Source organism: Aquila chrysaetos, chromosome 2, assembly GCF_900496995.4.
Source record: "Aquila chrysaetos chrysaetos chromosome 2, bAquChr1.4, whole genome shotgun sequence".
NCBI lineage: Eukaryota > Metazoa > Chordata > Aves > Accipitriformes > Accipitridae > Aquila > Aquila chrysaetos.
In genome coordinates this window covers 72,899,575-72,920,178 of record NC_044005.1, presented here as the reverse complement: position 1 = coordinate 72,920,178, position 20,604 = coordinate 72,899,575, and the positions used below count along the sequence as shown (strand labels likewise).

The 20,604-nt window shown below is 39.1% G+C and overlaps 1 protein-coding gene across 14 annotated transcripts in view; it reads right to left on the bottom strand.

Annotated features, from left to right (window-relative positions):
- UBE3D (ubiquitin protein ligase E3D) overlaps nt 1-20,604 on the bottom strand; it is a 109,369-nt gene that overhangs the window by 63,631 nt on the left and 25,134 nt on the right. For 5 of the 14 annotated variants that reach the window (XR_005930947.1, XM_030000067.2, XM_030000035.2 and 2 more), the window contains one exon: nt 17,398-17,567. Coding sequence is in view for 10 of the 14 variants with exons in the window: in XM_030000067.2 (XP_029855927.1) it covers nt 17,398-17,567 (170 nt within the window). In the remaining 4 variants the exon portion in view is untranslated. The other 9 variants (XR_003921337.2, XR_005930951.1, XR_005930948.1 and 6 more) reach the window with 9 other exon arrangements.

Sequence of the window (20,604 nt, the reverse complement as noted above, 5' to 3'; positions counted from 1 at the left end):
TTTTTGCCTAGTTGGGTGCAAGAGCAGAACTCATGTATTAATTTAGAAGTTCTACAAAACCAAGAAAAGCACAGGAGCTTAGCTCTTGCTGGGCATTGCCTAAAGCCTGCTGCGACTGCTCTTGAACGCCCACACTATGCAGAATTGCTGGCGCAGCTCCAAAGTACAATGTAATTGCAGACTTCTCAGCAGCAAAGCAACGTGGTCCCACTAAAAGAAGCAGCAAATTACTCTCGTAAAAACTGCATGGCCAACGCTTTAGAATGTGCTGCTTCACTTTAATGGTTGTGTTAAGGCTTTAAACTGCAGTTTTTTAACATCTTACTGCATCCCAGGTGAAAAGAATTCAAACAATTTGTCTGAAAACAATAAAGATCAGATTACTGTAGCCAGATCACTGCTGATAATTCACCGTAGTGGAGCATGGCACTGCTGATGGTCATCACCATCTAGACTAGCAACAGTTCTGCTATGACTCTAGACTGCAGTTTTCTTGGATATGACTACAGCTCAGAATACAGGGATAGCTTTGCCTGCTCCTTAAAGTACTTTTCTTCACCTTTAGCACCTCTTGATTCCTTCCTGGATACATCTTACTCTAAATTAGAACAGATGGCTCATAATTTCCTTAATGTATGGCAATAACTGTAGACTGCTGTGCTTGGGATGGATGCAGAGGATACAGAGCAGCGTGCTATTGACCTATTGCTAAAAGCCTGACTGGTGCCATCTTACTTACAGGGAATATCAAATGTGAGCAGCAGCACCACTGACCTAAAAAGTCTCCCTTCCCAGCATGTATCAACCAAGCACTCAAATTCTGAGGTTACACCTTTTTTTTTTTTTTTTTTTTGACCCTTCCAACACTTCAGGTATGTAGAAAAATAAGGGCCACTGCCCTGGCAAATGGGAGTAAGCCTCCTCTAATAACTCTCATTTCCTGAAGGGTAGAAGTGCACAGCAGGGCTGTAGAAGAACAAAGTACTATGTAAAAAGCTCCTTCACGGCAACTGCTGACATCAGTATGGTTACCCTACAGTAATGCAAAGTAATTCCAGATAGCTCATCCTTGAAAGATTCATGTAATTTTAAGGAAGCAGTTCCATCTGCTAATGGGACTAGTGATGTCTCGTGGACTGGTGGCCTTCCTCAGCAGACTCTTTTTGTAACTGTTGTTTTAAATCTATAGTTTTTTCTTATCAGGGGCACTGACAAGGATGCTGTCCTCTATACAGCCACCTGTTTTACAGAAATTGTGGGAAAGGCATCGTTCAGACCCTTTATCTCCAAAATTGTCCAATGTGATTAAAAGCCAGGGGCAGGAGAAGGACGGTGGGGGTAACTGGCAAGGCAGACAGAAAGTACTGTCACATACACTTCATTTTCCCATAAAAATAAAACATATTTGCCTCAGTGTATTTCTTCCAGAAGCCAACCTCAAGAACTTACAGAATCTTATCAAAGGACAACTCTGCTGGTTACCTCTATTCACCCTCACCCTCTAGTGATGCACTGTAAATGCAGGAGACCCCCTCCTACCTGTGTGCGCAGTAGCCAGCATCTCCTGTCTGCAGCCGACCTTCCCACCTGGAGGCTGAGACAACAGTCTTGTCTCTCAGCCCCTCCAGGCATCATGACACTAGGCAGAAGCCCCAAAGAAAACACAAAATGTCTCTGCTCTCTCCTGGGCTACACTTCCACCAAACTCTCATACAGGAACGATTTTCAGACTCCTTCCTCCCTCCTTTCCCTCCCATGGGTTGGAAACTCCGATCAAAATATAGGAGGAAGACTCAGGACGAAGACATATTTACCAATATTGGCATGTCTTGAGTCTTGAACACCCAGATGCTATCAATAGCACTATTCTCCTGAGATGCCTTTACAACTCTTCATGAAACTATAACCTTAATTTAAAATTCATCAAAATGAGATGTTATATTGCAGAACATGAAACACATGGTGTCAAGTATCCTATCACAAATAGAAAGGCCCTTTACCTCAACAGAAAGTTTCCCTATGTACAAATGCTATGTTCAGTACCTGAGAATTATTTTTCAGCATGTAAAATGTGAAAGGTTGATAAACAGGCAATCACAAAGCCCAAATCCATCATTCAAAACAAGATCAAATACAAGGCAGATCAAATACAAAAGTTAAATTTTTGAACTAGTTCAGTACGAAAGGTTCCAAAAACCTCATGAGCCATCTGCCCAGACTCGTTGTGGGTCAGATGCTTAAGAAACGGAAGACCCATCTCATCTGAAATGGCATTTAATTCACTTCAGTTCACCCAATCAATTCTCAGACGAGCAAATTCTTCAAAGAGCAAATGCATAAAGAAAATTTAAAGCTGGAGATAGTAAAGATAACTTAGCTTTCAAAGAGGAATAAAACTTCTCATAATGAAAATAGGGCAGTGAACCAAGCTGCACCACCTTAGTAAGGAATTTTATTAGTATAACTATTTCAAAAGAAACTAGTATACAATGTCCAAGATTTAAAGACAACAACTATACTTACCATTCTCAACCTCTTATAATAATTCTAAGCAACACAAATGCAAGTTCAAGAATTATTTTAAGTTATTTCAGCTCCTAGTTTCAACTGTGATTGACTTGTTTTCCAGTTTTAGCTGTTTGAAGTCCTCCTTTGCTCACCGAGACATTACTGAAGCCAGTCCAAAAACACGTGTTTCACTTGCCCAAAACAGCTACCAGATGATTTCCAAATTGGTAAACCTGATTAAAATACCTGCAGAGTAGCAGCAACCGTGTCATGTGCGCCCAGTGTCAATACTCATTATTGACAAAATCTCAAATGTCTCAGATCCTGTGGAAAAAACCCCGAACAATTCAAGAGATGAAAGATAATGGTTTGGGGCTTTGTCAGATTTAAAGATTATTTTACCAGTTTTGCATCCAAAACAGCAGAATTTTGTATCCAGACTAAATCATTCCGCCTTAAGCAACGTGAACGTAATGACATTCCAAGACAATGTTCCCATTACTTATTGAAACAAAACCTAAATATTATCTGGGGCATGGGAGAGATTACATATTCCTGTTCTATCTACACAGTGTAAAAATACATGCACGTGCTGCTTAAAGGTCAGCACCTGTAGCTTAATCAATAATCTAGAACATCTATGCATCTGCATTCTTTCGTACAATATTCAATGTCACTGCTTGTAAAAATGGTAATACCAGACCCAGCTACATTCAGGCTTGCATTTTTTATTCAATGCTTTTTTGGGATTGTGCAGCCCACTTACCTGTAGACTGCCCTGTATGGACTGCCAGTCAATGTAAATTCTTTCAGAAGAACCTCACTGAACAGCTTTTCAGAGCTAGTTATCAGAAAGCTGTGATGAATGGGGACCTTGGCAAAGGAGAGGAAGTATATTTTCCCAGTCACAGTTCCAAATGAGGTTTCTGGCACTGGCAAAATAAAATGCACCTTTACTAGAGTAACTTATACCATTAAGGCATTACAGCAAATAGGCAGTGTTACAGATTTTTCTTGTGGTGTGTGGGAATTTAAGTCTGAGGACAGAATACCCTAAACAATAGGATCTGGACGTGCCTGCAGAAGTGGTGAACTCAGTTTCATGAGGTTGCAACATCATTGTGTCTGATGCTTAAATTGTGCCTCTGAATAATCTACAGAATGGAATCATGCATTAACTCTGAAATGCTGGCAGAGGAGCACTCTTACAGATTTGGTAAAAGGAAGTCAGAAGCAAAGCTTACTTCAAAACAGCAAACACTGAAAATGAAAATGGCAGAAACTTACCCAAAGGAAGACTGAATGAAATAGCGTAGGTATTTATCAATGTATAATTCTCACAAAAGGAGGAATGGATAATTTCTTGAGACACAAAGAATGCATTTAAGTTTCTGGATACACAGATTGCTCACATTTACAAAAGGAGTGAAAATGTCTAAAGCAACTCTGTTGCTTTGAAAGTATGTGACTTAAAACTTGCTACCAACCACACTATGGCCTCTTGTAAAATATTTTTTCTAAAAATATTAGGTTCAATTTTTATAATTTAATTAAATGGTCTAATTTTACATCACATTTTTCATTTCCAAGCCCTTAGAAACACTTTCATTTCCTAATTACTGAAAGAAAACAAGAGGGAGTTGAACATAAAGTATCTTATGAAATACATTCCATTTAATTCTCCTTCTAGAGCTTCCTAGGAGAAGGCAGTAAGGGGATGCTAAACTGAGGTCCCAACAGAGTACATGAGTAAAAATTACCTCACAGAGAAAGAATAGATTTGGGTGCTGAAGAATGAGGTTGAGAAATCAGATTAATTGTACAGGAGAATTAATCCTCCTGCTAGGGAATGAGACAGATCTTTTTCATCTTCTGTTTTTTTCTGCAGTGTCGCAAGTAGTTTCCTTCTAACAATGATAAAAGTTTTCCACTGTTGGTTCCTAGTATAGTGAAATGGCCTTAAAATTCAAGAGGTGCTGTCACTCCTTTTTTCTTTTTATGTTAGTGGTTAATAGTAACTTTGGCTTTGCGGTAAAGGGATACAGAGGGAAGATCCTTTATACTTCTCTCCATGATTTCAGTGCTCTGTTTGTCAAATTCTCTTCACTTTTAAAGTCCACTGGACTGTCTGAAGAGCAGCTCTGCTCTGCAGGCTAAACATAGAAAAGTTTTTGTCTTTAATAAGGGCTTAGATAAATAATCTCAAATCCCAGTGGGCCTTGTTAAAGCAACATCATAAATTTTTTACACTTCCTTATAAGTCTGGAAAAAAAAGTTGTCTACATATCAGTCTGAGCTCATGCTGACTAATATGGCCTTAGGGAAGGGACTGCTGAAATTCATGCGTCTAGCCATTAGAAATGGATTTATAGATGCAATTATGATAAATCGGCATAGGTTTATTAAGTAATGATTAATTTTTTAAAAAAAATTAGTATTTACAGCTGAAAATAGAAGACATGCAGAACCAGTGCTTAAACGCTGTAAAGCTGGTGTGACCTGTTGGTTCTGTGCACTGTGAGCACACTGGGAGGTATTCGCATCACTCAGTTTTAGGTACTCGGTGACCTGATTGATGAGCAGGGATGAGTTAGCTGATGAAGATACTAGTCCCAGCTGTTGACCCTGCCTGGACATCCAAACTGCTCATCACTCATTTCCTAAACTGCCACAGTTCACAGTGCAGTGTCTTTAAGCAATCCAAAATTGGCAACAATTTACCTTCAACCATATGCTCTAAACGCCAGCAGTTAAGGACTTGACTGTCAAGTGGCTCAGACGTCTGTGCTGCCAAAGCAGGGTGAACAGTTGGTACAGTCACCTCAGCTAAGACCGTAACTGAAAAGCAGGGTTGGCTTAAGTGAGACAACCTAAGTTCCTCAGCTAGGCAGTGGAGGGAGAGCAGCAGAGAGGTGGTGTGCCCCATCGGCAGCCAAACCCAGTAACCAGTGCGGTGTCCCCTGGCCTTGTTAGTAGTGGTCACACCACAGTCCCCAGTAAAGGCTCTAACCACAAACCATGGCATCAGGCACTATGTAGAAAATATGGCCCATAACCACAGAGCTCATGGCTGATCTATCGCTTATTAAGGCAGAGCTGCCTGTTTAAACTTCTAGGCAAATGATGTGAACTGTACTCATGTTAGATGCCCGTATCTTCCCAGCAGGTCTCTCCGACTGCCTACGTCCCACTGCTCCTCACCACCGCTGTCAGATCAACCAGCAGCCTCAACACTGGCACCTAGTACCACAGGGATGGTGTCTTTCACACCCTGTCCTAACAGTACTGAAATAGGTGTGCATTCGGGGACCTAGACTAGCAACAAATAGTAACACTTATTTCCTCAGCATAATCAACCAGGCAAGCGGCAAAGAAAAATTAAAAAAAGAAAGATCAAATTAAATTGAAGTTGAATGAACTGATGGTCTGTATGATCAGTGATGGCACAGAGCTGCTCTTGCCCTGTACCTAAAGCCATGGGTTCCCTGGCCACAGCATAAAGCACTTCCCTGGATGTTCCCATGCAGGTTATTCCTACCAGCTGTGCCACATGACGATTTGCATATGCTCCATAAACCTTAATTCCCTTTTTAAGACCTATTATACCAAGCAGGAGGCCATTTCAGAAGTTGAAATGGATTTTCAGAACAATATAAAGATGAAAATGTTTTCTGGCCTCTAATTTTTAAACCTTTGGGTAAAACTAAATCACTTCCACAGTGCTGTTGATATTCCATATAGAAGTATTCAAAAATACCAGGCACTCCAGAACATTATGCCTGAATCCGAAGGGAGAAGTTATCCTGCTGTACAAATAAAAGCTGTAATCACTGTTCACAAAAAGCTCTCAGCTTGCTGCTTTAAAGTTTTGGGGTTTTTTTCTTATGTACTGACTTCAGAAGAGAAGGAAATTCAGTATTTCATGATGTAATTACATGAACCTGCAGCAAAGTAAGGAACACCACAAATCACAGAATTGGTTGATCCTGCGAACTCGCTGACAGCAAAATCTATTATTTCCACTCATTCACTCCAAACCTTTGCCAAACAAAAGCCTAATTACTAAAGTTAGAACTTCACATATGCCGTATTTTCCCTTTCCCACTGAAACCGTAATTTTCCTGGAACAGTTTATTTTTATCATCATTTTCCTTCTTCACTGATACGATTGTGGCAAAATTTGTACAGATGCTTACTCTATGCAGGTATGACACAATACTGACATTAAGATATCAGGTGTGGCTACAAGTCAAATTTAACAAGCCATTAAATCCTAAATAAATAAAACCAGCAGTCAAGAACACAGCTTCCATTCCTAAAAATAACCTTAAGGTTAATTCAAAAGCATAAACTGGCATAACAACATTTTTTACATAGGTCACAAATGCCCAAACTACCTGATTTTACTACATCCCAGAGTCCCCTTCGAAACCTCACAGCAGACTAATCGCCAATCTGGAAAGATCAACTTTCCACTAGCCCCTTTTCCCTGTCCTCAGCCAGTATGTGTCCTCACATGTCTGGCAGGTTTCCTCTGTGCTTGGAAATACTCTTCCATAAATAACTCCTCCATCCTTCAGAAAACTGTCCTTAGTTTTAACACCTCCTCTCCTCAGAGCTAATTCCCACGTTTTCCCTTTCAACTATTCTGAAGCTTTTCCCTTCTGTTATAGCAGAGATTTAACAGTGTCTGTATAATCCATGCTTATGTTGACGGAGCCCTCTGCAGCACTTACGCAGCTGTCCAGAGTCCTGCTGTCCTGCTGCAGACACGGAGCAGAGCTGGAGGAATCACACTGGCCATCAGCTACCCTTCTGAGATAGTACTGGGGGGCTGCACTGCACGCATACACACACCCTGACACAGTCAGATCAGTGAATGCAGATTATTTTGGCTCTTTAATTTAGTTTTATGAGCTTTCTTAAAATTTTATGGATCAAGAAACAGGGAAACCTAGCCTCAGCTTAGAAGCAGGAAGAACAGGACGGGGAGGTATACAGCTGAGTTTGGACATGAGCAAGAGCAGAAGAAGAAAAAAGGGAGGGAGAGGGGATTTAGATGGAAGATTAAACCTAGGTTTAGTCAAGTTAAGTCAATGCTGATGCAGGAGTTGATGTTACAGACTAAAACGCAGCTTTGATGAAAGGAATTAAAGTAGGCATGGAAAGACTGAGTCACAGACACCAGCTCAGTGAGAAGAGAAGCCTGTGAGTAATGACCTCATTCAAAGAGGAGATGCAATAGCTGAAAGTAAGACAGCTGCATATAAAGTACTATAAATCCTCTGCAAATAAAGTTAATTAGAATGGACTTCAGATGTAGGAGAACACACCATAGGTAAAGAAATAATGCCACACTTAGTAATTACTAAATTGTTGCATAGCAGCCCAATCAAGACCGTGCTACCAGTGTGGCTCTCTACGGACATGCAAACTTGTCACTCTGAAGAGCTTCCAGAGAGCAAAAGAGATGGTGAAGGTGAACTTGAAAGTCTTTTGGCAGGTCATTGACAGAGTTGGAAACTGAACTAGAAGGCATCTCCCAGCCAAAAAGCTCATCTCCCTGCAGGAAGAGGCAGTGTGTCAAAGCATTTCTTTTTGCAATTTTATCATGCGTCATCTCAAAAGCAACTCTGTTTCTTGACAATAATATTCCTACTAGAAGGCTCTGCAGGAACCTCACTGCTCTGATATTAGAAAGCTTCCAACCCCCAGTCTAAACTTTTTCATAATCAACTACATCTGTATGTTCTCTTCAGTTTCTGCTGAAGGCAATCAATGAACATTACAGTTATCTGGTACAGTATCTACACTATGTTCTTGAAGCAATTTGCTGAGTTAGACTTGCATCAGACATAGTTGGCAATGCAAGAAACTCACCTGGACAACTGTGTTAAATTCAGTGGTCCTACATGTAAAGGAGAGCTGCAGAGGTGCTAAAAGTGTCTGCAGAATTGCTATGTTGGGGGGCAAAACCCAGCTTCTCAGTAACTGATTTCTTCTTGTGGTAGCCAGTGAGAGTTTCATCAGTTTCAGGAAAAAAATATACAGTTTTCAATAAAATCTCTCAACTCAGACAAGAGTTTGTATTTCTTAATCATCATGACATGCTTGAAAAATTAGAGGCCTTAATAATATTAATGACATGCAGCCGTTTCTGTTTGAAACACAACAGCTGAACAGCAGTTTGCAGCAATAATATGCAAACAGTTGAAAACAGGAAGTAAAGAATATTGACGGGCAAATTTTTAAGGTATGACTACAACCAGTAAAGCTCACGTATGATAGCGATATTAGATTCAAAATGCACTATATCATTAAATATCTGATGGCTGCTCTTAGAGCCCCTTTAAGTCCCTTTTTCAGATGATGATTCTTTGCATTACCAGCATTAATTCCAGCTGGTCAAAACTATGCTGGATTTCCGTCCCCCCCAGCATTAAAAAATACGCCCCAACTTCTGGAGGAAGTTTAAAATCTGGAAAAAAATTTGGTGTAAAAAATACTTAGAAATGCTTTAGCAGTGTTCTCTGTAGGCCATACAATTGTTTCCATCACAAGATATCAACTTTGGACAAAAATGAGGAAACACATTATATTGCTCAACCATATTGCTCCATAAGAGACACAGGACAGTTGGGAAGCCAGTCAATAAGGAAAAATAAGTACATATGAAAGTGCAACTACCTCAACAACATTTCCATACTAAAATAAAACAGTTTTAGATGATTCAGAAAAATCAATGTCTATAGGGGAAAGAAAAATTGTGCTTAGTTTAAAATGCAACTTCTAACCAGTTCTGCTACTAATATTATGCAGCTGCCCATCAGTACCAGCTGAAAAGCCCCAGCTGCAGCACTGGAGACATGGCCATCCAGTTGACACACATGCCTGCAGTCATTTCCCTGAAGAACCATCTTCAACAAGACACTGTACAATTTTGGTTTCTCCAGGAAAGACAGCAAAATCACGGCCCACAGGAGCACTCCAGTGATTTTTGTATTCCTGCCTCCGGGACTATGGAGAGCTCCGTAACATCAGAATCCAGTCAGTGCCACTGTCAAGTGAGGAAAAATTTGAAGGCTTAACAGGAATTATGGTAATGTGTACACTCTGGGAAGAACATAAACCAAATTTAATACTTTTTAAAACATACACAGAACGAAAATGGGCATGGTCAATCCAACAGCTCACTTCTGAGTAGATCTAATAGTCCTGCCTTTGGCAATGATTTGACTAAAATTCTAAAACTCTGTAGCAATTTTATTCCCTGGAACAACACCTTCCACCTTTCCAGTCAGATCTTCTCCTCTTCTTCCTCAAACATTCATATCCACATAGGTATCACTTATTATGCCTATTAGTTATACAAATTATTTCATTTATAGTTTAAGGCCAGTATTCAGAGGAGCCAGCATAAGAATTTCTTGTTCTGTTTTGATGCTACAGCATTCAAAATAAGCAACCAACAGCGATATCCTATTGTTGCCACAGACAAATGGAAATATCCTGCACAACTTCACAAATTAGTCTTCCTTGGTCTCAAGTCATACACTCCCAATTTGCTTTAGCCTTACTGATTTAAGAAGTATTGCAAGTAAAATTAGCAGCCTAAATAATTTTGTTAATCTAAGTATTGTTTACACAGCCTGTCATAGAGAAATACAATAGAAACAACAAATGCTAATTAATTTAAAACAGCCCAAGATCCCAGAATTCAGTAAATCAAGTGTTGCGGTTTAAGCAGTTCTTGTCAGCAATCTGTCCAACAGGCTTTTATAAGTTTTATTTTTTCACTCTTGGCTCATTATAGGATTCCTGCCTGCCCAAATGGATCCTGTCATTTAAAAGACATTGTAGGAGTTCAGCACTTACAGTTCCCAAGTGAACCCAACAGTCTTCCTATGTCTATGGGAAACAGACTGTAAGCCTCTAAGTGGAAAGCTGCTATAGTTTGACATATGATTATAAAATTACCCTCAACAGGTCATCACTATTGCATTTAGGCTATCTGGCTTTTAAAAAAGCAGTGTTACAAGGAAAGCAAAATGAATAGAATAGAGATGTCTTATAGTCTTATAGTAAGACTTGAATACATGTGACATTGCTCTCCCTCCAGCAAACTGGCCAGTAATCTAACTCCTAAATGTAATCAGCAAGAACACCGCATGCTGTAAGCTCAGGGTAAAGTTTAGGATCCCCATGTCCATTTTGCCTGTATGGATGCAGAACTGTTGTTCGCTAAACTCCCAATCCTAGATCTAGAGGCAACTCACAGAAACTAGCAGATCAGTTTAGAAGAGGTTAAGAGTACTACGCAGCAGTAGTGAGTTTCTGGAACAAGAGATTGTGGAGGCAGACAGCACCAGTAAGGTCAAAAAGTGTTTATTCAAATAGATGGTCAAAAGATGCATGAACAGTATAGGAAATAGGCAGGGCTGTACCCTCTAACATCCTTAATACAACTACGGAGCTGAGCAGTACAAGGAAGTGCTGAGGCTCGCATGCTACTCTAAGGAACAGCTCTGGATATTGGAGGGAGGGCTAGATGGTACACTGTTTTGGCCCAGCATTTCTTATATTCTTATCATCCTATAAAAGTGGAATTAACTACCTGGAAATGCAGTTGTTTCAGACTATACATTTTAAATTAGTTTCAGATAGTCTTGCTGCTTTTAATTCACATTTTTTTCCCATCCAACTTGACACTTTTCTCATTGCCAATCCTGAAATTCCCAAAAGAGCTGAGCTACAGCAATATGAACCAGAGAGACATGAGAACTACCAAAATTGTGCTTACCTAATTTACAGTGTTTCACAAATAAATATGAAGAATAATATGGAAAAAATATACAAGCCTGAATTGTATTTTTTGTTCTACCATATTACAGAATCACAAATCCTGATTCAAAAGCATATTACATGTGATAGGAAATCTTAATAGTATATTTATCCATTTTATCTGCTCAGTCGGCTCTTTTAAGGCAACCCACCCCACCCGTGGCATCAGTTCTCTTAACCTGATACTATGAAAGAATTCAAGAAGGGAAAAAAAAAAAAAACCAACAACCTATCTGAAACAAAACAGATCCTTCATGCTATTTACAATCACACCCACTGATTTAATCATTCCAGATATAGCACAAGAAGTTTATTATACTACAGAAATCACCTTGAAGAGCACAGAACAGTGAAACATTGGTCAGTCCTTGGCCAGTCAACTCTTGGCCTGTGTGTTCCCATGTGTTTTCTACAGGCAAGAGTTACTGAAACACTAGGAGAAGGCATTCTATTTCAGACATACAAAAATCAGTGAAATAGGACACAGTTTGGTGCTTTTATGAGAGGTGAATTACTCTAGTCATATACAGAATGAAAGCCATTCTTGGGACAAATAAACAACATTCTGGAATACATCTGTAACAGCTTCATAAACAGCTCACTATACATGGACTGTAATAAAAGCATTGGGACTCAAAAATGCCAGGTTTTCAGCCACAAACTCAATTTTCTAGCTTATTCTGTCCCTCTAAAGCTAATAAAATGAACAATTTCTGGAAGTCATTTTTCAACTCTCAAATGATAAGCAGCAAATTCTTACATAGGAGAAGCCTTCTGCAAAAGCTGTAAACCATTCAGAGAGACTAGCTGCATATGAGAAATAAAAAGCTATCAATGACTTTTTGACAAAGCTTTGCCTAGCACACTACTATAAAGGGAAAAGTGTAATTTTCCTCTAACTCTACCTTCACATACATTTTCTGAGATCAAGTTATGGTTGAACTGCCATGTAACCGTATTTTCAATTTTCTTCACACATTTTTACAACTCTCACTTCAGCAATATTTACCATTATCACTCCCAGCAGTCAAGGTTGTTTGCATAAGGTGTTGTTTGCCAAGAACCTGTTACTTGCAAGGAAGACCTCTTCTATCTGTGCAGCGGATTTGTAGGTGGAGGAAAGGAGTCTTGCTGAGAGAAAAGTGGAGGGAACTGACATAATCATATATACATCATCCATAAATATCTAAGTAAGAATGGAGCAGAAAATGCATGAGGCATCCTTCTCTAATGGGAGTCAACTACACTCATAACATACTTTTTTTCATAGGTCACAAGAAATGACAGCACATAATTTCAACTAATTTGTTGTAAAAGGATTGCTCCACAGGGTTCCACAAGGGCTGGAAGCCTAACTATAGACAGACCTACCCAGAACTCATGCTATCACATGTAAGACACACCTCAGTGTTTCTAGAGCTGTTTATCAGCCGAAGGAGTAAGATACAAATCAATACAACACTTAAAGGCTACCATCAGGAAGATCAGAGAACAGGGCTCTGCAAGGAGGAATGCCAACAGCTACACTATAAATAGCATGTCTGGATATACCTAACCATGTTTTAACTTCATGATGCCTTAAAAGCTACAGAACGTTCTTAAGCAACGCAGTCTAACATACAGAGAATACCCAGAGCACAACTATTAATAATTCATTGCCAAAACAAAGGTATATAGAGAGAGGCTCCATATGATGTGTTCCTAGTTTGGTCCTATTCCATATCTCAGTTGCTGTCCCTGAGATTGGAACAAGAGAGATGCTTCTTTCATTCACAGATGACATGAAGCTGGGAAGGGCCATCCGTACGCCACATGTTGGAAATCAAAATGGCCACAGCCAAAAGGGAAAAAGGTTGTGAACAAAATTAGGATGAAATTTGGCAAAGGACAACTACACAAAAACAGAGAGGAAAGCTGCTTAATAGACTGCAATCTACTGGAAAGGATCTGATGGTCAGCACAGATCAACAAATTGAACATGAATCAGCATGTTGTCGATAAAAAGGCAGATGCCACACAAGGGGTAATCACTTTCTCGGCAACGTTCAGCCTAACTCAGAACACAGTTTTGTTACAGCAGGCTTTGGGATCAGCCGCCCCCAAACAGCTATCGCTCCAAATGGGTTAATTATCATTGCGGCTGGTTTCATTCAGCAGCCAGTAATGAACCATGAACATTTATCCTACTCCAATGTTTGTTTCCTTTGCATTGTTAACATTTAGAGTAATACTGAATGTAAGGTACAGTGAAAGATGTGCCAGTGCTTTACCGGAGGAAAGAGAGTTCTGTTGCTCACTGAAGCACGGTGTTGTTCACAGGACACAGTTCCCAGTTTAAGGGGAAAAAAACACTTCCATATTTTAGGAAGAGAAATAAGCATTATGTTAATTATGAAGAATTGCAAAACTGCGCTCTGAATAAAGAAGGAATAAAATGAGTTTTGGAGTAAGACCGTAAATTCCTCCTGATATCCTAGAAGTCTTGAAAAGAAAGATCACGTATAAAAGCTACTATGCTCCCCCCAAGAGAAATATTCAAGTGCATCCCAAGGAATCTGGACCTAAGGGTTACTTCAAAAAGGGGGTCCCTGAATGTGAATTATTAGGCAATCCCAGTTAGGCTCTCTCTAGCAGAGGCAGCTTGCCAGGGGAGAATTTCATAAAGCCCGAGACCTCAACTGCTACCATGGAACCATGTATTTATCTCCGAGTAAGTAGATTTGTGCTTGTGTAAGTAGACTAAGCACAGATTTTCTTTCATTTTTCACCCAGGTTTAACAAAAGTGTGATTATGTTATTATATTTAGAAAATACAAATAAATGCTTTTATTTCTAGCTTATGTTAATCTGTCTTAACCTATGGCCCAGCTACCCAGCACAGACTCTGCAGTGTCCACAGGTAGGAAAGGTGCTTCCCCTGCCATCGCACGGATCACATTCTGGCACTGCAGGAATTGGACAGGACCCAAGAGTACCCAGTGACTCGCAACAACTGAAGAGGCTCTCTGACATGCAACAGTATATTAGAGTGCACGCTTATCCCTTGCAACTGTTGGGGTCTAGGTCACTAGCAGACCTCCTGCTGACTGCTTCCTACACAGGAGTTATCCTTGCTTACTCCCCACTCACGGGGAGCAGACCATGGGCTCTAAAACCTCTGCATTATTTCAAAGGCAGGTGTGTGTGCAGAAACAAGCAAGGTAAGTATTATAATTATTATCGGAATGTGGGTATCTAAAACATTTGGAACTTGCACTATTCAAGAAATCGGACACTTTGTTCAGAATTCTTGAAATAATATTTGAGATCTAAATGCAAACACATTGCATTAAATAAGTTGTACTTGCTTTGATATTTTTGCTTCTGCTGTGTTTACATTCCTGTTCAATACAAAAAAACCTTCAGTCTTATTGCACAGGTCCAGGCAGTACTTCAAGCCAGCTGATAAATGAGTTAGTGGAAACAGATTGAAGTGCTAACACCCTTTTTACTGTTCTTTACTAGAAATATAAAAATGGGAAAACAATACTAAACCAATAGTTACTTTGGTTTCTGAACCTTAAAAAGAACCCTCTCTTCTTGCTCTTCTGTTGTTGCATTTGTCCAGGGACTGGACAGGGAAGATGTCAATTAGCGTCAGAGGAGAATTAAAACCTCAGTTGTGCCTTCTGCTCACTGCAAAATCCCAAAGATAAATACAAAGTAATCTTCAGAAACAAGTGATTTGTAACAAGTCTGTCTGGTGAAACTGAAAGAACTGAATATAATGTCACAGTAAAATTCTGCTGCTGAGAACTCCATTCAAGAAAAGCATTTGTGAATACTAGGTAAGTGACTAAGTAGATATGACTTTTATCTCAATAACATGTCAAAGTAACTGAACATGTGTTAAGGTAATTAAATCTTCTCAGTGATAAAGAACTGAAACTTGAAAAGCAAAACTAAGTCACACTTCTATAAGACTTAAGAGTGGTAAATGAAGTATCTTTAATTTTAGAGCAGGTAGTGATTCTTGCAATATCTCCCATTCTAAGAATAAGCAGTTTAAATGACAATACTTTAAGATGTATTCTGGATCACTAAATAACTTCTAGATCACTGAGGTTCTCCAATGCCAACTTCTGAAGCTACTAAATTAATAAAGGTAATTTTTTCTCTTACATGAATAACATTAATAATGTAGTATGACCTTTTTTCTAAATATTAGAGTTTTGCATTCTTTCCCTATGTCAGAGTTTATTTCAGCTATTCAATATTGGATCTGTTTGAAAAATAAAAAGGATACACTTTGCAACATTCAGGATAAACACTGTGATGAATCACACATTCTTGTAAGGTGTATATTTCTGCTACAAAAATATTTAAATTCATATGCACATGTTTGCTTGTCTGTGTGAGACAACATTTTTGTTGTACTTTTATGAGGTCTTGGGCTATAAATTAGTTATGTACTGACTGAGTCTGGACGGAATGTCTTCTAAATTTTAAATACATCCATACCTCTTTAATCTGTCATCTAGTTTCCAAAAGTTTAAAGGAAAAACAACAAAACCAAACCACTATTTAAGTGTGACCTACGCAAAACCAATGTATTCTCTTCTATTACTGCAGAAACGAAGGCAGAAAATTGTGATAAAATCATACTCCCTCACCTGCAAACACTGGAGCCGTTGCTTAATCAATATTCTCTTATTTTTGGTCTCCAACAGATAAGGGCTTTAATATGTTAGGCAGTGTATTTTTTTCATAATGTAGACTTCAAAGCTTGCCGAAATCAAATGTTTCCTTTATGAGGGCTCCAGTAGTCTTCAAAACATCCAAGAAACACATTTATATGGCATTGTACTCAATGACCTTCCTCGCCTCTTCTCTTTCCCCTTCTCTCAGGGCCCCGTTTCTTTTTGAAATAATGCCACTACTGGGCTGAAAGCAAGTTAAACATGGAGAGGCTAATTAGATAACTCAATGAACTTCTGAATCGTATCTAGAAAGGACTTTCCTTTTGAGGATATGCTATATGCTGAGAGTATGCTATATTGATACAGCATTATTCACATTATTCTGCTAGGCTACGTGCACAAGTATCTTTTAATAGGGACACTGTTAGATGCATTGTCTGTCTATACAGAGATGATCATTACGCTAGTTTATTGTGACCCATCAGACAACACCTGTAGTACTGAAGATAACTTGGCTTGAACAGACAAATTCCAGTCCTGTGAACAGCTCTTTGTCTTGCAAAACAAAGCATACTTTTAAGGCAAAAAAAGGTAAAGACTGAAGCTGTAACAGGCGGGTATCATTTGCTAAACCAGTAACTACCCACCTCTACCCTCTTGGTTTCAGCTGTACCAAAGAGGTCCAAATTCTTTACTGTGGTATGCAGAGGGGGTTACTCCCATAAATAACTTGACAGATGAGATCAGATTTTCACACAAAACACAGAAATTGAAGGCAAAGAGGGAGATCTGGCTAAACTTATGCATCATTCAGGAATCAGCCCGTGCTCCTTATCTCCCTCAATTTTTCCTCCTCCCTGAATTAGATCACTTGGAGCTATGGCTGCAGAGCAGCATGTTCTGAGACCGTATGGACAGAACTCACTGACCCTCCATCAGATTCCCGGGACCACCATACTTCCAGCTTCTGCCAACAGAGCTGGAAAAATGACCAGGCTCTAAAAGTGCAGTGAGTTAACACAGGGAAAAAATGCATAAACGTAAAAGTACATTACTCTATTTGTATCATATAACCTAAGTTATCTACATGTGCCCCTAGAAACAACATAACTCTTCGGTCTACATTTTAATATTATGGTGCAAAAATTTAACAATCAGATTCTCTCCGGCTGTAACAGAAACCAAATACTATTCCTCTGGCATTTTGCTTAAAAAAAAAAAATTAAATTTTTTTTAATTGTATGCAGTTTCAAAGAGATACATCTCTGAGATTAATGAACTGTCCAAAGAACCTCGAAGAAATACTGCTGCCCTGAAATGCAAAACAAATCAAAGATCAGAACCTGAGATCAGAAAAGGCTATACTTACTCCTTATTCCTGCTTTTAATGCATGGCTGGTAAAGGACTTTGACAGCATTCCAGGTCCCCACTGGTCCAGAGCTAGGCATGAAAATATCTCCAAACAGTGTAAAAACACTGTGGGAGGAGGAACTTCCTAAAGACTCCACCAGCAATGTGTCAGAATTTAAAAGCCATATCTATAAATGAAGAAATAATTTATTTTACTGTAGATTACATCAGTTTCAATTTGTTCCTTTACTCTGATCCTAAATCAGCTGATACTAAAGCCACATTCTTACAAAGTTTCTAACAAAGTGTTAACAGACAGAAATTGACATTTTATTATTCAGCACAGTCTGCACAGCCTCTAGTGGAGAAAAACGGGTTAATGCAATAAACCAATGCCTGATGTATCACAGTCACTCTTAAGATCATTATTTCTGTGAAGCTGCCTCTTTTTGTGGCTGCAGCACACTCCCTTTGATAGTAACAAAAGAAACAGTCCCAAGTCATCTGTTTCAGTACCAAATGGATTATTTCTCTAATTTCATAGTTTTTTAGGAATTAGTCGAGCATATGGTGTTGAACAACTGAGGGCTAAAGACAGGGAACTGAAAGACTGCCCACGGGAAGTGCCAAAAATTAAGGATTTTTAGAAACAGTGTGATAGTTATGACTGGATGGAGCTAAGACATGAAAGGAAAAAGACAATAGTTAATGTGGTCTAAAAGGAAGGCTGGGATTTACAAACAGCTGTAACAGAACCTTACTTGGAAAATAAATCTTCATCAAATTTGATAATGGGACTGGCGTTCTTCAGCACTACTTGCTCACAGCAATTCATGGGATATTCACCAGGCAGAGTTTTAAGAAATCTGAACTTTTTGCATTACATTATGGATCTTATTTAATCTCTGTGTGATTGTGCATCAGTGTTCCAACTCGGATTCAGGGCTTTCCAGCTAAGCACTGTACAAAAAAGCCAGGCTTTGCCTTTATTCACAGCCTGCAATAGTGAAGTGATCCGAGTTACCAATGGAAATCAATTTTTACAAGACCTAAGCCTGTATGAAATGTTGATATGTGAAATATTTATCATAGAAAAACAGGATTTATGTAGAGCTGCTCACTAGAGAGTAATCTTTTGCTTCTCATGACCTAATCAGCTTCAAGTAAAACAAGTTACATGATGTTAGGTAGCAGACATATGATATCCCCTGTGGAGGGAGAAAGCCACCGTTAACAGGACACATAGTATATGCCGTAATTGAATATGACAGTCACAATTTATCAGAGCCCAAGGCTCAGAACATTACAACGGAAGCTTCATAAAGGAAGAATGAGATATATTGATAAAGATGTCTTGGGAGGGGATGGGAGGAGGAGAATCACTTTAGCATATGCACATAAATGATGACAAGCAACAGCACTTGGCTTAGCAAGTGGCTGTTCATCAGTTTTGCTCTGGTAACTAACTCACGGTACACATTCATAGCCTAAACTGCAAAATATACTTCATTAGCTAGGACCATTACACACAGAGCTTTAAGCCAAGTGTTGAAAAGGTGTTGGAGAAAATGGGGAAAAAAGAGAAGTGTCCTATACACACAGGCCACTGCAAACACACCTAGCCTTAACTAAACAGAGTTCCTTCCTTTTGAAATTATTAACACTTCCCTGTGAAGGAGCCTCCTGTGATGCTTTTCAGAAGGGGAATATCCTTCAAACTAGTCTAGGGAATGGTGCAGCAATAGCTGTCTGCTCCTTTCAGAATCCTTCTGCAACTTGCTTTAGAGAAAGCAACCAAACCATTTCATTTGCAACATGGTCCATCTGAAAAGTACTTCCTTCTACCACTGTTGTTGATATGCGGCATCTGACAATAAAGTTCTACCACTTGTTCAGAGTATGTCTTTGTCTCAACAGCAGTGCAACAGATCTGTATTAATAATTTAGCACACAATACAGAAAAAGCAAATGAATCTTTGTGGGTGGAAGGGCATTTGACCATGAGAAAATCAACTTCTGAACTACATTTGCTTCTTTAGCAGTACCTTCCTTCTTTTCCTCATGCATGAATTATTTTTTGATCTTGCTTTTGGTCTTAATGAATACTCACTCACCAAGACTTGGTGTATTGACTCAAAGCAGTTTATACATGCTATTTCCAGCTAACATAGCTTCAAATTTTGATCTGTGCTTTCACCTATGTTACTCACAATGTACAATCTTTCCTTCCTCTCTACCACTTTGTACTGCAAAGCCTGCACAACTGAATCCCTTTCATATTAACTCCAGTAAGAAAAGAACCTTTACAGAAAGATAAATATATAAAGTTCAGAATCCATTCATAGCGCAGATTGATGACCTTTTCTGAAATGACAGCATCAGGAGAAAGTGGTTTTTTGTTGGTGGTTTTTTTTGTTTTGTTTCATTTTGTTTTTTAAATCACCTTGTCAATAGGCTTCAAAGGTTTTCTTAGGAGAAAAGCTGCAACAAATCTCAGTTATACTTCATGGGACTTGATCCAAACAGGTGAGATACTACGATTTACATTCTGTGATCAGTTTCCTAAAATCTCAACCTGTGTCTCCAGCATCAATTTGTGGACAATTAGGCATCAATTCAAATTGAACATGGCTAAAAAAAGCTGTTGTTCTTCCTTGCCAGTTCATTCTTAGTTATTGCAGACATTACCGTTACTTTTGTCATCACATAGGTCAGTAATGCAAACATCTTTCATTACAGCTTCTTTGTCCTCACATTCAGACTGTTCAGATAAAGATGCGGTTTCCTCACACTTCACAAAGAATAAAGCTCTCTAAGAGAGCTGGGTAGCTAAGTCTCAACAAGGTACTCATTATCTCACATCTTGATCACTGCAACGTTCCCCTCTCCAACCTTGACAAATGCAAACTTGTTCTGCTCATGGCCTCCAAGACATGGTCCAAGAATCAGTATCTGATTGACAGGTCTCTCCCATTTTGTTACATATTATTTTCCTGGGATATTTTCCCACTCCCTCTCCACTCACTCCTGAAACACAAGCTGCCTTACTGTCAAAGCACTTTACAGCCTAATCCCACTCCAAAAAGCCAATCCCACTCATTCAGTATTGAAAGACTGGAGTTAGTATTCAAACACTCCAAACTCTACCACACACCCTTTGATTATCACAGTTGTATCTTTTTGGGTTTTATCAGGTTGATCCCATCCATGGGATGAATTCCCTCT